The sequence below is a fragment of the Notothenia rossii genome, assembly GCF_949606895.1.
Source record: "Notothenia rossii genome assembly, chromosome: 7".
NCBI lineage: Eukaryota > Metazoa > Chordata > Actinopteri > Perciformes > Nototheniidae > Notothenia > Notothenia rossii.
In genome coordinates this window covers 5,016,983-5,039,953 of record NC_136905.1, presented here as the reverse complement: position 1 = coordinate 5,039,953, position 22,971 = coordinate 5,016,983, and the positions used below count along the sequence as shown (strand labels likewise).

Sequence of the window (22,971 nt, the reverse complement as noted above, 5' to 3'; positions counted from 1 at the left end):
TATCAACAGCATCTGTAGAATATCGATAGAAACAGAATATGTTAGAATACACTGTATTAGACCAACCTACTACTTAAACAATGTAAAAACAGTGCTATACAGTATACATTATATATTATATACAAGTTAAAATATAAATACAATAAGGTGGACTGTGAGTAGTGGTGGACCGTCAGGGCGTTCAAGGTATTCACAGAATACCCTGGAACACTCAGATAAAACAAAACAAAAATCGATTTAATTAGAGAATGGTATCTGTGTTGTTGATCTGTAATATCACAGTGTTACGTTGATTTGTTTGTCCTTCTCGGACCATGCACTACGCATTTCAGCGGTTTTGTGTTAGAAAATAAAAGCAACCAATCAGATCTGTTTCTGGGTCTCTGGGTAGAATATCCTTCAACCAAGGTATTCTACATCCTTGATCGAATGCCCTGGCCGTTGCACTGAATGAGAGCGTACGTTTGGACTGACAGTTTGATCAACCAATCATATGTTCGTATGCCGTTTTATTGTTTTGAACGTTGAAATGGCAAGTGCAACAGGTGAAGATGATGTTGTTGCGGAATTGTTGCGAGTACCCTTTCCAAGACGACAATTCAGTGAAAAGACGGACATTATAACGGCGGGGGGGGGGGGGTCCAGTTGTGATAGACACGGTTCCCCACTGGAATACAACATATACAAAGTTGCTTAGTGTGATTGAAAGGGGAAAAGGAAAGGGAGTATTGATTCTTGCAGGAAAGATTAATTGTGATTTAAAAAAGAGAGTGAAGGTTCAATACCTTTATGGTCCTTGTCACTGTGCATGTGTTTGTGTGCCGACCTACCCTCATTTGGTAAAGCCACGGGGTACACCTCCTTCAGCAGGTCACCGAGAGTGTGCACGTGGCCTTCAGGTGAAACGGGACGAAACTGTTTCTGGATGAACGGCCTGTCGCTCAGCGTCTGAAACAAATAGGAGCACGGCAAATCAACAAGCGTGCATAAACATCCAGAAATAGGGCACCAGGTGTGTAGTAAAGTAGCTCCAAAGACAACAAATACCCATAACCTAAATATGCTACAAGACTAAATCATATATTTCAATCTGATTAAAAGATGCAGCTGTACAAATACTAGGATTTGAATCATTTACTCATCAGACATGTGATACTGATTAACGCAATTCTCTGGAAAAAAGAAAACATAATATCCCGTAAATGGGGTGTTTTTAGGTAAGATTCTCAAAGTTGAGCAAGTGGGAAAACATCGACACAGCTATGCACGCTATTGCTGTGAATAAACTGGGAATGTTGTGCTTTGATGAGCCCCAGCACTCAGATTGTGATATGTAGCAATTGGTCACATTTCGACAGATGTAACAGGCGGTGCTGACATGTTGTAATGATCAGCCTGGAAGTCCTCAAATGCTGCAAAAGTATGTATTGTATGTATATTTTCTACTTTTTTTCAAAGCTATTTTATTTCTATTTGAGAAGTTTGCATTTTGACTTGTTCATTTCTAGTCTTTTAATTTCTCTAATGTACAATGCCTTGTCTTTTGATGCTGCTGCAACGCAAACATTTCCCAAATCGAGCTCAATTAAGTACATCTTATCTTATACTACAGATATATCAGCCATTCTGCGAGGTTCTTAGATGGAGAGAATACAAGTAAATGTGGAGTTGAGATGTGGATTTATGTTCAAGTGTTTATCTAAAAGGGACACTTCAGAAAAGTGGGTAATTGCTTATTTTTGGGGTAAAGAAAGCAACTGGTCCCCATTCTTGTTGGGGTAATGTAGAGCAATGATTAATCGTCTAAGCTCTTATGCATTTTGAAAATAACCCTCTTTCTCCACATTTCCTTTTCCCTAGACTGTTAAGATCTTTCTAAAGTCAAAGGCATACCGTCATGATGATGTTTCCCTGACCTGTGACCTCCTCTCTATACGATAATGGTCGAGAAACCAAAGCTTATCCAATTGCTGACCACATTGCAAATCACTCCACGACCACAAAATCCCTCAAAATGTAAACTGACTAAGTCATGATGGGACGGCTAAACAAAAGTGACGTACGCAGCAAACATCCTCATGACTGTTCGGCTCTGATCTGAAACCCTGCAGCCAAAACATTCCCTGAGTGAGAACTGCGGGAAACATGGTGGGAAATTACCGGCAGACACCAGACAAAAATCTAGTAAACTATGTCCAGAGGTGGTAATGGACTTTGACTCAGGAGTGTCAGTACAGAGGGGAGCGCATGTTGTAGAGATTGGTATTCCCTTTGAGGCAATTCAACTAAAAAACAGATCTAAATACAACCTGTTTTAAGAAATGTCATTTGAGATGATACTCAGCGTTACCACATACTTAAGTCCTTCATTTAATTTAAAGGACACCTATTATAAAAAATCCAACAGAGGGGATTATGGGTAATGCTGCAATGATCTGTTTGGTGTTTGGAAACAAATATTTCAGAGACATGTTTTGTATAAATCTGAGACCTATAATATATTGATGAAAAACAGTATAATAGGGGACCTTTAAAAATAACTTGTTTTCTGATTAGATCCAATTATCTCACCTATAGGTTCGTGGGCCAGTTTAAGTTCAGACCATTAAAGTAGGAAAAATGGAAAAAAGAATCTTAAGAAATGTGGTACACACTAATCAATAAGTCTGCTTGTTGTGAACTTTTTAAACCACAACATAAATCATTGGCATTGTCTGCGGCTGATTAGGGCAATTATTAGATGATCTTTATCTGTGTCTGTAGTTTGCAGTGTTAAAACGATGTTTGATGGACTGAGCTATGTGAAAATTACATAGACAAAAATGTCCCCTGAGATAAAAGGCACCCCTTCGTGCCGGTTTAAACTGAACACATTTATGTAAAACCCAATATCGGCCAATGTCTCCATACAATCCTAAAGCACTTTTGCTTATTTGCATAATACATTTAGCAACTTCTAGCCTTCCTAAGCAACCCTGGTATTTTGAGGGTGTTTCTCAATGTCAAGGACGCTTCCTTGGTAGGACATGTCCCTCCGAGTCTGGTCCTTCAGAAGCGAGGCAAGAATCCTTCCTAGCCCCGGAAAACGAAGAATTGTGGAACAGGCTAACAGGTGTGTAGGTGTGGGTCATATGCGAGGCCCCGCCTTAAATGGAGCGCGATTTCCGCCAAAGATTTGGAAATCGGTCCGTGCGCAAAGCATTGTGGGGATTTTAAGACCGCGGAAGATACACATGTGCAGCCTCGAAATTTCCCGCAACGAAGGATGCCGGCCTCGGTAGAATTCCAAGCATTCTGGACATTGGAACAGTCCTTCGGTGGGACTCGATGATGTAGTATCCTTGAAATAGTGGCTCTGGAGCATCCTTCCTCGACATTGAGAAACACCCCCAGACTGCTCCTCGGTGGGCTTGGACTGCTGTTGGACGCACTCACTACTCCAATAATCAATAGATAACAACTAATTGCGATCATATTTTGCAAAATAGTACAAGAGTCGCAACTACAAAATCTGTGTCAAAGGTTCCAATGAATGTTAGTTCTGCTATGAAATTAGATAAGTACCAAATCTAAAGGCTCAGTAGAAACATTTAAGTATTTTCAGCTTACATTACATTACATGTCTCTTGTTATAAGCTTTTATCCAAAGCGGCATACATACATTCAGTACTGTGGACAATCCCCACAGGAGCAATTTGGGATAAAGTGTCTTGCCAAAGGGACACAACGACATGCTGACCATTTTAGTTGTACTGTAATCTCCTGTAAACTCAGCATCCTGAACTTGATTCTAATCTGTCAGCAGGGATGTTCTTTGTAAATGTCAAGAGTCTCGCTATCCCTTCAGAGTAGAGTTAACAATTCAGTAGTTCTGGTTATCGGGTGACCCGTGTCCTCAGGGCAGGTGACAAGGTGCCGAGCGACCAGAAGTTGCCGTCACCTTACTTTCAAATGTCTACGTGCAGTATGAGCATTTTCAACATGACACCAGCTAATTTCCCTAATTGGTTGCTATGAATGTGGAATTTGAACCATTGGGTGATTTGGTCAGTGTTATGGTTTGCAGCATGTCTTGCTCTTACACCATTAGAAACCAAATCCCTTTGGGTTTCTTTTAATTGTTGGGTTTATAATTGAAGTCCTGATAAGTTTTTACCTTGGCCATTAAAAGAAAATCACACTTAAATGAATTAAAATTGATGTTCAACGCACTGAACTGTGATACCCTATTATGCCTTACCTGATTTCAAACTAATCACACATGCAAAACATACAAAAATAGGGTTAGGGGATTAGAGTTCATTATTGTAAGTGTCATTGAATCGTTGATTGGTCAACATAAATAATAGCACAATTGGATGGTATCCTTGCATTCGATTGCACTGAAAGCTGAATAAAAGACAGTATTAAATTATCGTCCAATCTCCATCGTGGTCAATAGCGATCAGATAAGATCTTGCTCTATTCACTGAGGAGTGTAGGGTGATGGGAGAAACTGTGGCGCAGGAAGATACCCAACCTGAGGTGTCAAACGGAGAGTCTGACACACAATAAGGTCTAATCATGGAGCTGTGAAAAGGAAACCGGCGAGGACAGGGATCGAGTGTCCGAGCAGTAACTACACACCGCAGAGACCGGCACGAAGCAGCAAGAGGAAGGTGGCGATGAAGGTGTGAAGACTGTGCTCAGGTTTCACAGAAACACTGAGTCACTGGCAGGAAGCGCAGAGTTTCGTGCGGGATCATCGGCGAGCGCCAGAGCAGAGAGAGTGCGCTAAGTGACAGCTACTTCATTGCATTTTTAATTAGCCAGCCATGAATAATTGAGGCGGTCGGCCATACAAAGAAGGTGGCTATTGATCCCAGGGGAGAGAGGTGTGATATTACCTGCATGAAGACACTTTCTTTTCAGCTGGCGTGACACCTTAGCTGGCACAAAGAGAGCGAGGTGTCATTAGGACTCAGGTGAAAAGAGATGGCTCGCTCTCGCTGAGTGAAAAGAGCAGCGGAACTCAAGACGTCGCCTAATTGATGGGGGCGAATCAATCCGCCTAATTGATGGTAAAACAATGGACCGGGGTGAAGCAAACGTCAATCAATATAAGTTTCCGGGAATGGAGAGGGGTGAGAGAAAGGGTTTCCACTGACCTATAAGACCATCCGTTGGTAAATTGGAATAACGTAATTTTTTGAAGTCTTCATTTTCTCAGAACCTGAAACGCACACCTGTAGAGGAGACACTTCATCAAGGGACACTGAATCGAATCCTACATTATTAATTGTTGAAGTGTTGAATGCTAGGTTGATCTCTTGCACTTTGCCATTCATCTTCATGTTTTGGGGATAATTCCATATTTCTCAGCTCCGACTCTCAGGTAAGCATCATCAAGCAGCAGGTGGATTTGTATTCACCAGTTGGTCTTAAAGGTCCCCTATTATACTGATCATCAATATATTATAGGTCTAAGATATATACAAAACATGTCTCTGAAGTGTTTGGCTCGAAACACCAAACAGATAATTGCAGCATCCCATAATCCCCTCTGCTTCAAAAGTGCTGATTCTCTGTCTGTTACTTTAGATGAAAATAAGGAGCCCCTCCCCACGCCCCTCTCAGAGAGATTTGGTTAAAAAGAACACAATGGTGCTCTAGGAGGAGATTCAGGTGTGGGGGGGGGGGGTGGTTACCTTGGTTGGTGATTGGCTAAAGCCTCTTACACACCAAACTGACACCAAAGAACACGTCCCGACGGAACGTCTCCTGCGTCTTGGCTATGTGTCGCACTGGAACACACCGCAAAGACTTCAGCCAACGGCCAAGTTGCACGTACGAACTGCGCATGCGTGAGTAGCAATAACTCTCCTTACCAGCAGGTGGCGGTAGTGTGTATTCGTCATTCAAAAGAGGCAACGACCGGAAGACAGACTGCGTGATACACCGAGAGAAGAACAACAGACTGTGTGATATAAACAAACAACAAATAGCGTGCGTTCCATTTTCACTCTACAGCGAGAAGCTCACGGGGCTTTCCCCAACCTGTCGAGAGCTGGAGTTAAATGAAATCTCAGATTTGCCTTCTTAATGGTTTGTTTGGGTCCCTCACTTCCGTTTCGCTTCTCATGCACTGATTCGCTAAGCTGAACAGCCAATCAGAGTGACTTTTTTGGCGGACGGCATGTCGAATCGGCGGCGGAAGGTGTCGGCACGGCCGAAAATCGTCTCGGTGCGTAAAGACCTTCATGGTTACTCAAGCCAAAACATCGTTATGACATCATAAAGTCGCCAAAATATGATCAGCTCAATTTACAGACAGGTTTTTATAGAAATGGATCAAAAAGAGAGAGAATCTTTGTTCCTGAAACTTGATCTCTTTACACAGAGGGGACACATGTTGATGTATAAGAGACATGAAGAAGAGGGGGACACATGTATATGTAGAGGAGACATGAAGAAGAGGGGACACATGTTGATGAAGAAGAGACATGAAGAAGAGGGGACACATGTTGATGAAGAAGAGACATGAAGAAGAGGGGACACATGTTGATGAAGAAGAGACATGGAGAAGAGGGGACACATGTTGATGTAGAAGAGACATGAAGAAGAGGGGACACATGTTGATGTAGAGGAGACATGAAGAAGAGGGGACACATGTTGATGTAGAAGAGACATGAAGAAGAGGGGACACATGTTGATGTAGAAGAGACATGGAGAAGAGGGGACACATGTTGATGTAGAGGAGACATGAAGAAGAGGGGACACATGTTGATGTAGAAGAGACATGAAGAAGAGGGGACACATGTTGATGTAGAAGAGACATGAAGAAGAGGGGACACATGTTGATGTAGAGGAGACATGAAGAAGAGGGGACACATGTTGATGTAGAAGAGACATGAAGAAGAGGGGACACATGCTGATGTAGAAGAGACATGAAGAAGAGGGGACACATGTTGATGTAGAAGAGACATGAAGAAGAGGGGACACATGTTGATGAAGAAGAGACATGGAGAAGAGGGGACACATGTTGATGTAGAAGAGACATGAAGAAGAGGGGACACATGTTGATGTAGAGGAGACATGAAGAAGAGGGGACACATGTTGATGTAGAAGAGAGATGAAGAAGAGGGGACACATGTTGATGTAGAAGAGACATGGAGAAGAGGGGACACATGTTGATGTAGAAGAGCCATGGAGAAGAGGGGACACATGTTGATGTAGAAGTGACATGAAGAAGAGGGGACACATGTTGATGGAGAAGAGACATGAAGAAGAGGGGACACATGTTGATGCAGAAGAGACATGAAGAAGAGGGGACACATGTTGATGGAGAAGAGACATGAAGAAGAGGGGACACATGCTGATGTAGAAGAGACATGAAGAAGAGGGGACACATGCTGATGTAGAAGAGACATGAAGAAGAGGGGACACATGCTGATGGAGAAGAGACATGAAGAAGAGGGGACACATGTTGATGGAGAAGAGACATGAAGAAGAGGGGACACATGTTGATGGAGAAGAGACATGAAGAAGAGGGGACACATGCTGATGTAGAAGAGACATGAAGAAGAGGGGACACATGTTGATGTAGAAGAGACATGAAGAAGAGGGGACACATGTTGATGAAGAAGAGACATGAAGAAGAGGGGACACATGTTGATGTAGAAGAGACATGAAGAAGAGGGGACACATGTTGATGTAGAAGAGACATGAAGAAGAGGGGACACATGTTGATGTAGAAGAGACATGAAGAAGAGGGGACACATGTTGATGTAGAAGAGACATGAAGAAGAGGGGACACATGTTGATGTAGAAGAGACATGGAGAAGAGGGGACACATGTTGATGTAGAAGAGACATGAAGAAGAGGGGACACATGTTGATGTAGAGGAGACATGAAGAAGAGGGGACACATGTTGATTTAGAAGAGAGATGAAGAAGAGGGGACACATGTTGATGTAGAAGAGACATGGAGAAGAGGGGACACATGTTGATGTAGAAGAGCCATGGAGAAGAGGGGACACATGTTGATGTAGAAGTGACATGAAGAAGAGGGGACACATGTTGATGTAGAATAGACATGGAGAAGAGGGGACACATGTTGATGTAGAAGAGACATGAAGAAGAGGGGACACATGTTGATGTAGAATAGACATGGAGAAGAGGGGACACATGTTGATGTAGAAGAGACATGAAGAAGAGGGGACACATGTTGATGTAGAAGAGACATGAAGAAGAGGGGACACATGTTGATGTAGAAGAGACATGAAGAAGAGGGGACACATGTTGATGGTATTTAACAAATAAAAAACTGTAGTTCCGTTACATTTGTTGACATGTTTCGAGGTCAGCGGGAGATTAAATAAAACCAAAACCATCTGCATGATAAGATAAATCCAAGAGCTGATAGAGTAAATATGTTTTTCTGTATAATGCCTGAACTGACGCAACAATCTGAAGATATGATAAATAATCAGATTGAAACTGTCTCCTCATAATTAAGTACAGATCAGCAAGTTTGCCAATACCACAGCCTTCGAGCATTCTGGCAGATTGACCAAGGCCTAAAAAGCTTTTCCACGGACAGTCATGGTTTTACCAGACACCGTTACTGTGAAGGCGTCAGCTAATTCTCCCTCAGCGCAACCGGCATATCACCTGTCGCCTTTGGCACAAATTTGTTTCCAGCATTCCCATGTTTTGTAATTGTCTGTGTAGTCACCACCTCCCCCTCGTCTCCGCCAAGACATTACAAGATATCTGCGAGGCAATAAACCTGCAGGCCGCTTCCTCAGCACCACAACACAGAGTTTGTGACTAAGCCCTGAGTCACGGAGCGGGAACAGAGCGTTGTACCTGTAGAGCAACAATGCAACTGGTCTTTAAAAGCAGGATAGTAATTTTCACTTTCCGTGCAGCGAGACGGTCGGCCCCCTCCGGCTCTTTGAATCACAGGAAGATGCACCGGCAGCCAAATAAGTCGCGCTGCCAGAGCAAAAGGGCGGGGCGGGCGGTGTGCAAACGCAAAAGCAAAGTGGAGGCAATTGAATAGGACAAGATAGATATGTGAAATGGGATGGAAATAGAAAGAAACTTAGACTTAAGTTATTTATTAAAGCCATGTCAAGTATTTATGTATATATTAAAGTATATGGAAGGAAATGCAGAGTGAGAGGAAAAGGACTTCTTTAACTTGGCTAACGGGTACTTTTTCACCTTTTTTCTGGTACTCCAAAATTGATGTTGTTTCCGGGCCAACAACCTGAGTATGCTAAACTAGTGAGAGAATCGCTGGACTAACTACAACAAAATGAACATATTTTACCGTTATTTAATTTCAAAATGATGCCGAAGGAACAACATACTGATACCGGTTGGTAAAAACTACGAATTAATGCTTTGGCAAGTCTGCAGACAGACGGCAGGCGAAGAACTTTTTTAAATGTGTGTTTTTTGAAAGGAGATTGGGATATATGTAGATTATATAAGACTAATAAACTGCTTAAAAAAGTAAATGCAAATAGTGGTTGATTAAAAGACAAGTTGATTAAATACAGCGGAGGTGTGCGAGACAGAGTGCCAAAAAGGGCTTATGTATAAAACAATGTCAATGAGATCTGTAATTTATAAGACATTTAAAATAAAAATAATGTTGTTAATTAGAGGACAAGCTAAAGTCAAAACAATATAAAGAAAAATAAAGGAACAAATGGAAAGAAATGTAGATCAAGAGAAGAAGAAGTTATTAATGAAAGGATATCAATTAGAAGTAATATTAATGATTTATAGCAGGCTGGAAAAGGTGGTTAATTGATGGTTAACCGTCAGGACATAAGGCAGACACACACACACACACACACACACACACACACACACACACACACACACACACACACACACACACACACACACACACACACACACACACACACACACACACACACACACACACACACACACACACACACACACACACACACACACACACACACACACACACACACACACACACACACACACACACACACACACACACACACACACACACACACACACACACACACACACACACACACACAAACACACACACACACACACAAATGTGTCGTCCATGCCCATGAGTTGTCTTCGTCTCCATGAGGAGTGCAGGCCAGACGGAAATGAGCCCTCTGTTATTTGGACTGAGTGTTGTCATTAATTCTGTCTGCATCAAACACAGCACATGTTATTTACACTAAAGACCACAATCTGGCTTTGAAGGACTCCGAGCATGTGTGTGTGTGTGTGTGTGTGTGTGTGTGTGTGTGTGTGTGTGTGTGTGTGTGTGTGTGTGTGTGTGTGTGTGTGTGTGGAGTCACCACAATGACAATCACTTTGTTCTTCCTCTGCTTTTTTCTGCACCTTTTTTCATCTCTTTTCGTGTGTTTGCTGGGTTTTGTAGTATCGTGTTTCGTCTCGGAATGAGCGAAACAAACCCACCTTAGTAATGCCAACATCTCAGCAGGATTCCTACACATTTAGAAACAATTCAAAGAAGTTATTTCCAGTAAAAGTAGTAGCAAACTGCCATTATGAGTATGTTCATGATAATGATGAACAGTCGGGATACACAATTAATCCAAATTGTATGGAAATCGCAAAATAGACTATTTCAATATTCAAATCAATGAAGAACAATAATTGTTACAGGGTAAATATGTATTAAAATTGTATTTTGGTTGAAGTTTTGTCGAGCTGCAGACATATCCCGCCCTACTGACATATTTGGTACATTTTAATATATTTTTCAATGAGAATAATCATGAGTCAAAATAATCTCAATTATTGCATTTTTCCATATCGTGCGGCCCTAATGAACAGATTTACTTTCCACTCGTCTTCAGTCGAACGTATTTAGCAGTTTGTAAGTAGAAAACCACACCATTTCCAAAACAATCCAGACTTTTCTCCGGCTCATTCTCTCCACACGGTGAGGTTGTGACAGGCTTTGATGCTCCAATTGCCATGAAACCAAGCCATAAATGGCTGTGGAAACTTTCAATTTAGCCATTAAAAAAACACCCAGAACTGTGTTTCTGCTCCACGCCAGAATTAATCCGGTTTCACAGCTGCAACAAGTGCATGTCTGCGAGGGCGGCTCATGTTGGTGAGACTGCATGTTTCAGTCTGCCACTTAAAAGACTCCCTTTTTTATAACCAAACAAGAATGTTTTTGTCAAAGTGCTTTATTTACGCACAAGTAGAGACAAAAGCATTCATGAGATTTTTGAATTGTATGCAAAACAGCCATTGATTGACAGTTGTGCAGTAAATGTAAATGAAGCCATATGAGCTGCCAAGTATTATTAAAGAATACTAAATCATGGCATTGGGAAATTACCAGCAATGACAGCGGATAAGATGATGGGAAATATGCTTGGAGGGAAAGTTCACTCTTGCAGCTAACCATTACAGCACAGTGCCTACAATCTATACATCAAATTACATAAGTTGACACTTCTGTAATTCGGAGCCAGATCTATTTTCTGCTCTGCTCCATTATGTTTCCAAACTTGTCTCAACAGGCCCTAACGTTTTAATTCCTCCACAGGACTCAGTGACAGTGAGGAGGCCTTTGTGTTCCCTGTGATTTCAGATCGAGGCTTAATGCACGCACATTCACCCGCCAGACTCAAAGCAGACTGTCAACATGTTTTCGTTGCACAGATCCAGATGTTTTCCAAATGTACAACTCCTCAAACTGCACTGGACGAGACTTTTGAGGGTCCGGTAGGATTAGAATAATGTTTTAATGACGTTTCATCGACTTAGGTTATTAAGTAATTCCTGAAGTTGTCAAATTATTTCTGCACACTTTTCCAGCTTTTGATTTGCATAAAATCCCCCCCGACATTTGACTCAAAGCGTGGCACTTTTTTCTGTCTGGCTCTCAGTCTGCTCATGTTTTCCATGCGAGAATCAGCCGATTATTCATCCCCCTCGTCTTTCGTTTTTTGGTCCTTAAGAAAAAAAAGGGATTTTTCACCTGAGTCAGGATGAAGTTGTGGAGGTTTGAAATACATTGAGGCTCGCCCACGGGCTCTTCTCGGTCCAGGGGAATTACACAAACCGAGGAGAGTCACAGGTATCAAATATAATGGAATTGATGAATAACCTACGAAAAGCACCGGGGTAAAGCCGGGTCCGACACGCCTCTCTGACAGACAGTGTTTTGTTGTTTACCCCTATTATGAACAGGCTGGTTCATTCATCAGATGACATGAGAACACACATCTGCATCAAACCTTTTAAAACTTGATGTTTCACTCAGAAATGTGGTTCAAATTGAGAAAAAGAATTTTAAAAAAAAGTGTTAATAGCCTATCAAGCTTGGTTTAGCTTCCATTATGTAAAGAACTATGGATGACCTTATGAATACAAATGACTCAATACGTTTCAAGGTGTGTATTATGGGACGCATGAACACAATAAGTTGTCTTTCTTGATTTTGTATAATGACAAGAGGCTTCTATTGTTTCTTTAAAAGGGATGAGCATGTCAGGAAGAGGTCACCTAGTGTGTGGGTGCCAGCAAATGCCTCATAGAGAATGAACCCATTGTGGTTTCAGGAAAAGAACATGGATGATTATCTGGATTTAAAAACATGACAGTAATGAGAATGACTCTTCTTCTCTTACTCTGTAAAGTGTAGTAATCGAAGGTTCCAAGTGCCAGCCACGATAAGAGCTGCTCAAATGCTCTATATGATAGGAAAGGAGCTTCAATGCTTCCTTTATTAGCTCCTTGAGGATACACTGGACCACCCTTTAGGAAAGCAAAGGGGAAAATGCTGTCCCGTAAGTCTTTGCAACATTTAAAATGACCGTTTCTGGAAACATCTAACTTACAGTGCGTGTTTTGATCTTATGACATATCTTGCTAAAGTGCTTAATGTTCTGAGTGTTCACTGAGGTAAAGGACAAGACGTTAGGAAAACACCTTTCTACACAGCTATCTGGCGACACCTACTGGACTGACTGCGACACTTCAGATGTATCAACGGAGAATCAAAGCGTGGTGGCTTTAAGAGAAATGAAAGCAATAAGGGCATTGTGGAAGGTTGTTTTTGTGTGTGTATGTGTGTGTGTGTGTGTGTGTGTGTGTGTGTGTGGCCTAGCATTACTATACTTGTGGGGACCTAAATCTGTTTACACAGTCACGTGTGGGGACTGGCTTCCCTTATGGGGACAAATTGGAGGTCCCCATGAGGGGAATCATTAATTTTAGGGTGAAGACTTGGTTAGGTTTAGGGTAAGGGCCGGCGGGCGTGTGCTACTCAACCACAAGGTGTGTGTGTGTGTGTGTGTGTGTGTGTGTGTGTGTGTGTGTGTGTGTGTGTGTGTGTGTGTGTGTGTGTGTGTGTGTGTGTGTGTGTGTGTGTGTGTGTGTGTGTGTGTGTGTGTGTGTGTGTGTGTGTGTGTGTGTGTGTGTGTGTATACATATGTGTGTGTGTGTGTGTGTGTGTGTGTGTGTGTGTGTGTGTGTGTGTGTGTGTGTGTGTGTGTGTGTGTGTGTGTGTGTGTGTGTGTGTGTGTGTGTGTGTGTGTGTGTGTGTGTGTGTGTGTGTGTGTTACCTGGTATATCCTGAAGGGGATGAATCTGAAGCCTCCGTCCTCGGTGGGATATTCCATCAGCTTTCTGTTCATGGCCCAGAACTGATCGAACTTATCTGTGACAACAAAAAGTAAAAGTATAAAGTTAAATATATATATATATAAATATGCATATGAAGATATATATGAATTAATATGAATATATATAATGAATATGAATGGATGGGTATAATAAAGTGTGTAAAACAATACAGTGACACTTATTTGACTTACATTTTATTCATTACTTCTTTACTGAATATATTAGTCTCCTATTTAATGTTGTCTTTTCTGCACTATGCCTTCTTGCTGTAACAATGCTGATTTCTCCGCTGTGGGTCAAATAAAGATTTTTGTCAGCGATGAAGGAGCTGCTCTTAGAGACGGAGACGGGGTTATATGGGATTTGGTTCTCACCAACACAGGAGACGGAGACTTGCTCCTCTGTCTTAGATCTTTACGAAGTGATTCCACCCAACATGTGCTGGTTTCAAACCCTCCTTCTCTCCTCTCACTTTCACAAGAGCCTCCTGTTTTCTCTGCGCTCGATGAAAGTAAGCGCCATCACTCTTTCTCTGTCTCTGTTTCTGGTCTCTTTTGGACGTGAAAGTTTTGCTTTAAATAAGTTTCATCTCTCACTTTCATGAGTACGGCCCTGATGTTTGGATTAGTTCTCAAGTGTTTTCTGTTTTTGATGTCGTTACAAAGAGATGGCAAGAACGAGGGCTGGCCGATATGGAGAAAAACAAATATCACAATATTTCAGATATAGATATGGTAGGGTTGACCTAAGGTGACTTCACGATATATTAACATAATGAGGTTTTTGATTTAAAATCCTCAGATAGATAGATAGATATATAGGTAGGTAGGTAGGTAGGTTAGTAGGTAGGTAGGTAGGTAGGTTAGTAGGTAGGTAGGTAGGTAGGTAGGTAGGTAGGTAGGTAGGTAGGTAGGTAGGTAGGTAGGTAGGTAGGTAGGTAGGTAGGTAGGTAGGTTAGTAGGTAGGTTAGTAGGTAGGTAGGTAGGTAGGTTAGTAGGTAGGTAGGTAGGTAGGTAGGTAGGTAGGTAGGTAGGTAGGTAGGTAGGTAGGTAGGTAGGTAGATAGATAGATAGATAGATAGATAGATAGATAGATAGATAGATAGATAGATAGATAGATAGATAGATAGATAGATAGATAGATAGATAGATAGATAGATAGATAGATAGACAGACAGATAGATAGATAGATAGATAGATAGATAGATATATAGATAGATAGATAGATAGATAGATAGATAGATAGATAGATAGACAGATAGATAGATAGATAGATAGATAGATAGATAGATAGATAGATAGATAGATAAATAGATAGATGGATAGAATCGGAGGGATGAAACCCTCTTTAATGGTCACATGCATAATGTGTAATAAAAAGTGGGTGAAAGCAAGGTAGAAGTCAGGTATATCAGAAAATTGCCTGACTTAACTGTAATGCATCCTTTAAATCAAGTGAACAACACTTATGCAATATTACCATGTTTAAAACCTTAGTCGATATGTAATTTCACATCACAGAATGATGTATTGATGTTTTGCCGAGCATGAACCGCTCCCTGCACTTTCAAAACACTTTGTATATTCCTCTAAAGCTGGGGTTCCCAAACCGTTCAGCCCGCGACCCCCAGAATAACAGTGCCTCAGTGACTCCCTGTCGGGGAGCGAGCTTAAGTTTCACTTTCGATTGCACGATACGGCCCAGCGCAACACCTCCGTCAAACATGTTGCCACTTGTTTGTACCATTTTCAGGCGATTTGTAATCTGTCCTAGAAAAACAATGTGTTTTTTAGGATTTGAAGAAGCATATAGAACAAACAATGGATGTATTTCATGAACATGTATCCGTGCTGAAAGTAGATTTAGATGTTAGGAGTGAGATTGAGATTATTATCTAATATATGCATCTGATGAAGCAGTGCATGAAGTGTGTTGATGATCAGAGGCTGTTGTTAGACCGTGCAGGCCTCAGAGAGTTCAACTTGGGCCTGCGACCAAAGTTTTACTGTCTTTTGTCGGTTTGTGTCGTACTACATGCGGTGTATTTTGCATTTCTCTCAGTAGCCAACGATCTGCGAGTCTGTTGGACATAAACTCCGTAATAAATGTAGTCTACATTTCATAAGAGGTGTAAAACCTGAGAGCATTTTAAATCGCATTTGAACTAAATGCTTATACAATCTGTATTTGTCTTGTTGATTTAATGTGTGAGCGAGGCGGTATAGAGAAGGTTAAGCTGTCATTATTAGGCTGTAATTTGTTATATACTCTTGGAGTGGTGAGCAGGCCTATTGTTTTTTATATTTGTGGAGTTCGGTGGTCCGCGAGTGTTTTTTTATTGGTTAAGTGGTCCTTGGTTTGAAAAACACTGCTCTAGTGGATTGCCTCGTTGCAGGGAAATTATACAGATGGCTAGTCGGCCCCTGAAAAATGTCTACGCACACTTTATTATTAATAATAATAGTTTCAAAAAAATTAATAAAAAAAATTGGGAGAAAATAATTAATTACATTTTTTTAATTTTCTCTTTTTCTTTTGTAATCATCTCGCGACCCCCACTCGGGGGAACCCCTACTCTAAAGAATCTGTCAAATATGAAATGGATAATGTTCTCTCTCTTGTTTTCAGATGAGTCAGAGCTCCTTCTACTAGTTTCAGGGGAAAGTAACAAAAAAGTCTCTGAAGTTTTGCAGGATTTGTTTTGCAAATTTGTTCAAAACATTGTCAGTGCCAGAAGCAAAGAACGAACAGTTACTCTACAAGTTATTTCCAGTTTCCTGACCATCATTTGTATTGCAATTAGTAAACAATGCTGTTTGTGAAATATATAATAAACACATGGTATATATTATATCTTAACAGCATATTAGCTTAGAAGGAAAAGTGATTTTTAAGGGATATTGAGTTTTTAAAACAAGCCTTAATAGATATAGAATAGAATATAGACACTATTTGTAACATGAATATTTGTATCAGGCTCCAAACCAACAAATAAACTAACTAAAGCAGATTAATTAAGAATTTTGGCGACTGTTGGAACTGTTGCAAACAAATATTATTGTATAATTTGTATTATTATTGTTTAAGTCACTGCAAAAATCCTGCAAACATGTCATATTTGCTGCTTCCAGGTTACGCAATTTTGAACGTAATACTTTTTAATTTTGCTTCTTGATTTTGGACCAAAAGGAAGACATTTGGAGGCATTACATTTAGCTTTCAGATCTGATGTACAATGTTAACCCTTCATAGACTGATAACTGATTAATGAATCCCAGATGTAACGTAGGGATTCATAGCATAGAGAATTAAAGATCAAAACAAAGGTGACATGTTTATAAATAACTGACCCAGAGGGCAGATGGTCTGATCGACTTGACCTGCAGTGATTCCAGGAGTCTCCCCCCACGCTTTGAGTTTACTTTTCAAAGACGAGCTCAAACCTCACACTTAAAAACACCCCCGACCCCCACAGTGACCTACTACCACATCACAGTCCAGTCTACCCCCCCCCCCCCCAGCTACACCTACACAAACCACCACAATCACATCCGGCGGCCAATAGGAAATCAACCTGTCGAGACACATGGGTGGAAACGGAAAGAGAAGCTGGTGGGTGTTTCTGTGGGAGACGTTTGGAAGTGGAGACTTCAAAGACTGCTATCAGACTGGAGGGAGATGTGTGTGTGTGTGTGTGTGTGTGTGTGTGTGTGTGTGTGTGTGTGTGTGTGTGTGTGTGTGTGTGTGTGTGTGTGTGTGTGTGTGTGTGTGTGTGTGTGTGTGTGTGTGTGTGTGTGTGTGTGTGTGTGTGTGTGTGTGTGTGTGTGTGTGTGTGTGTGTGTGTGTGTGTAAGCAGGTGCAAATCTGCTTAAAAGTGTGATCAGCAGGGAGACAACATGTGTGCATCTGTGTGTTAATGAGTGTCACTTCCCCAACAGCTGCCTGTGGTCTTTCTTCTTTTCATGTGTGTGTGTGTGTGTGTGTGTGTGTGTGTGTGTGTGTGTGTGTGTGTGTGTGTGTGTGTGTGTGTGTGTCCTCCTCATCCTTTAGCCTGCTCATTCACAGCTGCTTATAGAATAGTCCATGTGTGTATTTATGTGTGCGTGCCCTCCTCACCTTTAAGCATGCTCACACAGAGATGCTTAAATACGAGTGTGTGTGTGTGTGTGTGTGTGTGTGTGTGTGTGTGTGTGTGTGTGTGTGTGTGTGTGTGTGTGTGTGTGTGTGTGTGTGTGTGTGTGTGTGTGTGTGTGTGTGTGTGTGTGTGTGTGTGTGTGTGTGTGTGTGTGTGTGTGTGTGTGTGTGTGTGTCTCACCATTCTGCAGGCCCATCCACAGCTGCTTGTGGTCTTTCTTCTGCATGTCGTTGACCACTTGGCTCTTGTGTTTGAGGGCGTCGGCCTCCTTGATGCTGGACATGAAGTGCGCCTCGATCACAGAGTGGGACGGGCAGTGCAGCAGGTCACGCTCCGGGAAATTCTGACACATGCAGAAGAAAATAATTATTTTAAGATTCTCTTTTTAGTTCTTCGTGGGCCAATTGGTGCAGAAAGGCTCCAACAAAAGCTGGCAGACATTAAAAGTCCCGTATTAAACTGTTTTTCATCAATATATCACAGGTCTCAGATCAGAGGTCTACAGAGCCTGTCTCTGATTGGCTGAAACACCAAACAGATCATTGCAGCATTACCCATAATCCCCTCTGTTTCAGCCCTGTTTCCAAAGTGCTGAATCTCTGTCTGTTACTTTAGATGAAAATAAGGAGCCCCTCCCCACGCCCCTCTGAGAGAGATTTGGTTAAAAAGAACACAATAGCCGCGTTCACACCGGAGTACTTTTACCCGTACTTTTCCCCTTTAATTCCGTAAGTACCCCTCATGTCGCGTTCCCACCAAAAAGAGGACTTAGTACCCCCATTTTTAGTGCCTGCTGAGAGGTGGTACTCTCCTGGGGGAAAAAAGTGCCCCAGTTCTGATTGGCTGGGCGAATTGTCCGAAGTCAGGTACACACTCAACAATCAACAATCTTTGAGTACTAAGAAAAGTGTTGAATATATGAAATGCATTATTATTTGTATTTGATATTCATTCTACTTTTAACAGTGGATTTATCTGCTCTAACTCCTGAGGGAAATATCAGGACTTTTGTCTGTAAATGTTCCACTTCCTTCATCAGGAATATGCTCACTTTGTTTGAGCTGCTTATGTCAGTAAAGACACCGAAAGCAGTTAGCCGAGTTAGCAGAAATTCTCTGCGGGTTTCTTCCCATATCCGACTTTCCAATGCATATCGACCGCGTACAATATGACGCTTGCTGCCACCGAGTCATAGAACATCCGCAGCATGTCCTATGACTCGTGGTAGCAAGCGTCATATTGTAGTGTGCTGGGGCAGCAGGCTGAAGGCAACGGACGCCAATAGACTCAATAAGCTCATCAGGGTGGTTCGGCCCTGGGAGTAGAGCTTGAGCCTCTGCTAGAGGTGTCAGAGAGGAGGATGCTGAGGAGACTGCTCAGCATCAAGGACAATAACTCTCACCCCATGCATGCCACTCTGGAAGCCTATCAGAGCCCCTTTACAGCAGACTGCGAGCACCGAGGAGCACATCTGCAGTTTTAATATTTAATATTTAACCTCATTTTATTTAGTACGATGAGAAATTAGTTGTTTTTAGTATTTGATATTTAGTATTTTACTTGAATGTGCAATATGACTTGTCACCAAATGACTCGTCACTGCCACAGGCTGCTACCTATTCTCTACGGCGGCACTGTAATACGTTACTTACTTTCTATATTGAGCTATTGTACATCGCATACTTTTATTAAGATGTATCTGTATTGTATTTTTGGAGCAACCTGGCAAAAAGAGTTTCCTTCGGGATTAATAAAGTTCTATCTAATCTAATCTACACATTAAACTGTGGAGCTTTGCAGCATTCACCTTTCTAAATGTAGTATACATTTCAAACATAAAATACGTACAATTTACAGATTAAAAAAAGTGATATATTCTTGTGGAAGCTGTGCATGAACACTCACCTTAAAGTGCACAGTGATGCTCCAGGGTAAGACAGTGTTAGATGCATGGAGGTCAAACAGGACTCCAATTGGATAGTGCCTGTCAAGGGAAAACACAAACAGGAAGTAGTATTCAAGGATTCAAGTAGGATTCAAGGATTCAAGGAGGATTCAAGGGGGATTCAAGGCTTTTATTGTCATGTGTTCATAGCTACAGTGTAGTTATGACCAGTGGCGGACCGGCCATCGGGACGTTCGGGACGAATCCCGATGGGCCGGTACTGAAGTGGGCCAGTCGGGCAATGTGGGCCGGTACTGAAGTGGGCCGGTCGGACAATGTGGGCCAGTCGGGCAATGTGGGCCGGTAGTGAAGTGGGCCGGTCGGACAATGTGGGCCAGTCGGGCAATGTGGGCCGGTAGTGAAGTGGGCCGGTCGGACAATGTGGGCCAGTCGGACAATGTGGGCCGGTAGTGAAGTGGGCCGGTCGGACAATGTGGGCCAATCGGGCAATGTGGGCTGGTAGTGAAATGGGCCGGTCGGATAAGTCCTTTAAAGTCACTAGAACCCCCCATTGACTATTTACTAGCGGTATTTACTTGCGGTACCGTGGTGGGCCGGTCGGATAAGTCACTAGCAGCCCCCCAAATTACTAGCGGTATTGAAGTGGGCCGGTCGAGAGTCCCGCGCCGATTTTTAGTCCAATTCCGCACCTGGTTATGACAATGAACATCTGAAGTCAACAGTGCAACACAATAACACAGATAGAATAGTGCAAGTCAATACAAATAGAATAGAATATAATAGAATATAATAGAAATAGTGCAAGAATAGCCTATTGGAATATGATATATTAGATAAATTGTTTTTTGGGGGGTTTGCAAAGTTGCAAACAGATGAATGTTATGGATGTTCTTTCAAAAGTTCAGGTGTTTAACAGTCTGATGGCCTGTGGGATGAAATAACGTTACTTACTATTGTAACACATGTTTAACAACAGTATGTGTTTTGTAAAAATTGTATCTAAAATGTCAAACTCATTTCTTTGGTGCAGTACGAATAAAACAATACAAAAAGACAAGTCTAATCTTATGCCTCAAATCTGAATGCAGAGTTTTTTTACATTAAAAAGAAAAAAATAATATTAATGAAAACATTTGATGATGTCTAAGTTTAATTGTAACTGTCTCTAAGATTTAAAGAGCCAAAGGACATAACTGGCGTCTTTTTTGTGGTCTTCTGAGGTTGTTGACGGTTGACGTTTCACTCCCTGTCACTTCCTGTGTTTCAGCCAACAGGAAAGAGCAGCTTTTTGTCATCACACCCTCAAATCATGTTAGTCTTTGAAGTCTAGTTCCCCTAAAAGCCAACAAACCAATGTGGAACATATCTGTCATTTTAAACCTGATGTCAAACTCCCATTACAGATCACCAGAAGCTGGAGGGATGCTTTTAAAGTGTTTTTATAATGAAAACAAGAAATGAAACCAGTTGACATTTGAATAATTTGACCCAACAAATAATTCAATATCTGTAAACGCTGCCACCTTTCTGTAACGTGTTTCACTGGAAGTTTAACGCCTCTCTAAGCCAGGCTCCTTTTCATCATCTGTGCTACAATACTGACACCTTGTGGCTGAACTAGTGTGTCTGCAGACTGTTGAGCTCTGAGAAAAAAAGCCAGATGAGAAACTAAGAAGGTGATGGATTGCTTTAAAAAGAGACGCATGATATCCTCCCCACCAAATCGAATTCAAAATGTATCTACAATGCTTGCATATTTGTTTTTTACAAATTATACAAATGGAAAATTGATTCTCCTGTGAGAATATATTAATCTTCTGCTTTTTCATCTGTGCTTTGTTTTGGTGATGGCATCTCTGTAAAACAGGATGTGTGATTGGTAATGGGATTGGAAACCATCTTATGTATGCCGACTATTTGGCTGTAGAGTGGTGCAAGTGAGTCAGCATTTCACCACTTCCTGTTCCCTCGTCTCAGAGCCAATGGGATCTCTCCATAGGATGTTGGAAAATATCTGGAAATAAGGTCTGTGGTTGAGATACATTTAAGAGACAGATCACGTTTTGTTCTACGACATTAAATCCATCAGCAGTGACCCCACTGGTGATTTCTGAAGAGTTGACGTGTCTGAAAAACGATGGTTGTTACCAAGTGGCTGAATAGGACTACAGAAGTTGTCGAGGTCGTTGTACGTCATCACGCCGAACACGTAACCACTCCTCTAAGTTAGTTTCCCCTGTTCTGCTTGAAAGCAAGTCCCTGCCTCCTGCAGACTGTTCAAACAAACGCTTCAACTCGTACCATTTTAGAATCTGTATGTTTGAATATGGATCTTAAGTTGGCGTGACGTCGAAGCAGCGACCATGCTGGAGTTCCTTTATAGCATAACGTTAGCATTTTGCTTCTGGCGACTAGATTTATGATTAGAAAATTATAAAAGTAGGGTAGACATGTGGAAATTATCAGGCTGAACAAAACGTGATCTGTCTCTTAGATGTGTTTCAACCACAGACCTTATTTCCAGCTATTTTCCAAAATCCTATGGAGAACCGGAAGGAGTTTACCTCCGGGTTTTAGGACGCGTCACTGTGGCACTCTATTGTTTCTCCTAGCAGTGCTGGATTTCAACAGTTGCTAAATGTATGTTCTGATTACGGAGTCAAATTTGATTTTAAATACAATGCTAAGAAGAGCGCTGTAATGATCTGCAGAGCTAAAGGGGATAAGAACCTTGGTTTTCCAATATTCTATCTGTCAGCGCAGGTGCTGTCTGTTTGCTGTAACACTGAGTATCTGGGACACATCAACACAGATGAAATGGCTGATGCTGATGATGATGATGAGGAAGATGATGATGTCATGTATAGACAGCGGCGTGTCTTATATATACAAGCTAACATGTCGTCTAGAAAATTCTCTTGGTGTTCAGATAAGGTTAACGTGAACCTCTTTAGAGCTTATTGCACTCCTCTCTATACTGCCCCCTTGTGGCTGAAGTTTAAGAAGGCGAGCCTCAAGAAGCTCCAGGTTGCATATAATGACTGTGTGCGTATACTGCTTAGAAAACCAAGGTGGTGCAGTAAAAGTGAAATGTTCTGTAATGCACGAGTCAACACGTTCCATGCACTCTTGAGAAATCTGATGTACAAATTCATCTGTCGATTGAATGTTTCTCAGAACTCTGTCATTATGCTGCTTTCAAATCCATGTCTCAGTGCTGTACGATACCAGTCACCTCTGTGGAAACATTGGTATCACTGCCT

At 41.7% G+C, this 22,971-nt stretch overlaps 1 protein-coding gene across 1 annotated transcript in view; it reads right to left on the bottom strand.

The window, feature by feature from the left end:
* atg5 (ATG5 autophagy related 5 homolog) overlaps positions 1-22,971 on the bottom strand; it is a 49,189-nt gene that overhangs the window by 19,439 nt on the left and 6,779 nt on the right. Inside the window, exons 4-7 of the mRNA XM_079640032.1 lie at positions 19,708-19,786; positions 17,983-18,145; positions 13,607-13,701; positions 831-948 (exon numbers count right to left, since the gene is read on the bottom strand). Coding sequence (XP_079496158.1) covers positions 831-948; positions 13,607-13,701; positions 17,983-18,145; positions 19,708-19,786 — 455 coding nt within the window. The remainder of the gene's footprint in view (positions 1-830; positions 949-13,606; positions 13,702-17,982; positions 18,146-19,707; positions 19,787-22,971) is intronic.